This window comes from Halyomorpha halys, unplaced genomic scaffold (genome assembly GCF_000696795.3).
Source record: "Halyomorpha halys isolate HHAL.00 unplaced genomic scaffold, Hhal_1.1 Scaffold52.1, whole genome shotgun sequence".
Taxonomy (NCBI): Eukaryota; Metazoa; Arthropoda; class Insecta; order Hemiptera; family Pentatomidae; genus Halyomorpha; species Halyomorpha halys.
In genome coordinates this window covers 1,610,312-1,611,835 of record NW_027104988.1, presented here as the reverse complement: position 1 = coordinate 1,611,835, position 1,524 = coordinate 1,610,312, and the positions used below count along the sequence as shown (strand labels likewise).

Here is a 1,524-nt window from a genome sequence, read left to right as displayed (position 1 = left end):
AAAAAAAAATTTATCTTTCTATTATATTATATCATATAAAAATATGTAATTTATATATGTCCGATCACGGATTGATCAGTATGCTGTGTTATGTGCCAACCCGATGTATTTGGGCAGCATGAATGAATAAAGCAGTTCTTTCTCTACTTGAACAAAAGTTCTATCCCCTTTCCTCAAATCATTTTATCTGTCAAACACGAAACATTATTTTTTTAAAAATATTTTAATGGCATTGGAATTTTCCAAACAGCCAGTTATAAATTCATTTATTTGTATTCCCATTATTTTAACCATGGTTGGAGGTAAATTTTTTTCATTTTGTGGAACTATCACTCACTGAAAAAAGTCAATGCCTATGGTGGATTCGAACCAGCACTCTCAGAATCTCAGAATGGTAAGACTGCGCCCAACCACTGAGCTAAAGACAGCCCAAACACGAAACCTAAACTGGCCTAAAATTACTTAGTAAGGGATCAAGTAAATTTGATGTAACAAAAACCAGAGAAATGTTGTTTCAGACAAAAGTTGTAAACCCTGAGGATTATAAAGAGCACCAAATGGAATGAGGAAGAAAAAAAAAATCCCGTCTGCAATTCTGTTGACTACAGTAATAAAACAAAAATTTGAATGTTTTTTTGTCGAATCACATTGACTTATCCACAACCATTAAGTTATTTGGTTTTGTTATACACCATTAATAATCATTCCAATATTTTAATTTAAATAGATATGAATTAATATAATATAGGTTTTAAATTAAAACCTAGTAAAGTATAGCTCAGATTAAGAGTGAAATTTAGGAGAAAAACTATACGGTCAGAAAGCATCACTTGCAAATCAGAAGGAGTTAATTCTGATCTGGTAACGAGCCAGAGCAAAGACTAAAGATTGTAATGGAGATACAATTGCAAATCCTCAACATTTCACAATTAAGAAGCATCCAGGAATTATAAAAATCTTTTTCTAGAAAGTTTTTAAAATTTATTTTTATAAAAGAAAAATTAGATATTTACACAAATATTTTGAAATTTACAAAATGTACACAGCATTAGGTTAATAGCCCACAGAAGACAGAATACTGAATCCACAAATAACTAGAACAATTGAAAATTGAAAAAAAAATTACTTAATAACTCATTATTAAATTAAAGATGTTTTTGAAACTTTATAACTATCTCTAATTTATAAAAGTAAATTATATGACAAAAAATCTTATTTATCAATACTTACTGATGCAAAATCTTATTCTCTGCATCCAATGGTGGTTCTGTTAAAGACAAGTGAGGAGTTAAGTCATTAAAATTCAAACTGTCTATTAAAAAAAAAAAAAGAAAAATTATTAATTTATTAACTCAATTTATAAAATCAAAGGAATTACGAGGCAATGTGCAGTGGAGAAAACAAAATTTATCTTGAACTTTTTTAATTAATATTGAACAACAAATATTTTGTGAATTTTATTAATGTTGAGTTTCTTTTAATACATTAGAAACAAAAATTAGCCCAATACCTACGTATATAATA

General features: G+C 27.7%; 1 protein-coding gene across 4 annotated transcripts in view; it reads right to left on the bottom strand.

The window, feature by feature from the left end:
* The window catches only part of RtGEF (Rho-type guanine nucleotide exchange factor), a 40,776-nt gene that overhangs the window by 3,160 nt on the left and 36,092 nt on the right, over positions 1-1,524 (bottom strand). For 2 of the 4 annotated variants that reach the window (XM_014437445.3, XM_014437452.2), the window contains exon 11: positions 1,231-1,312. The exons of 1 other annotated variant lie outside the window; for it this stretch is intronic. In XM_014437445.3, coding sequence (XP_014292931.1) covers positions 1,231-1,312 — 82 coding nt within the window. The remainder of the gene's footprint in view (positions 1-1,230; positions 1,313-1,524) is intronic. One more of the 4 variants, XM_014437460.3, reaches the window with a different exon arrangement.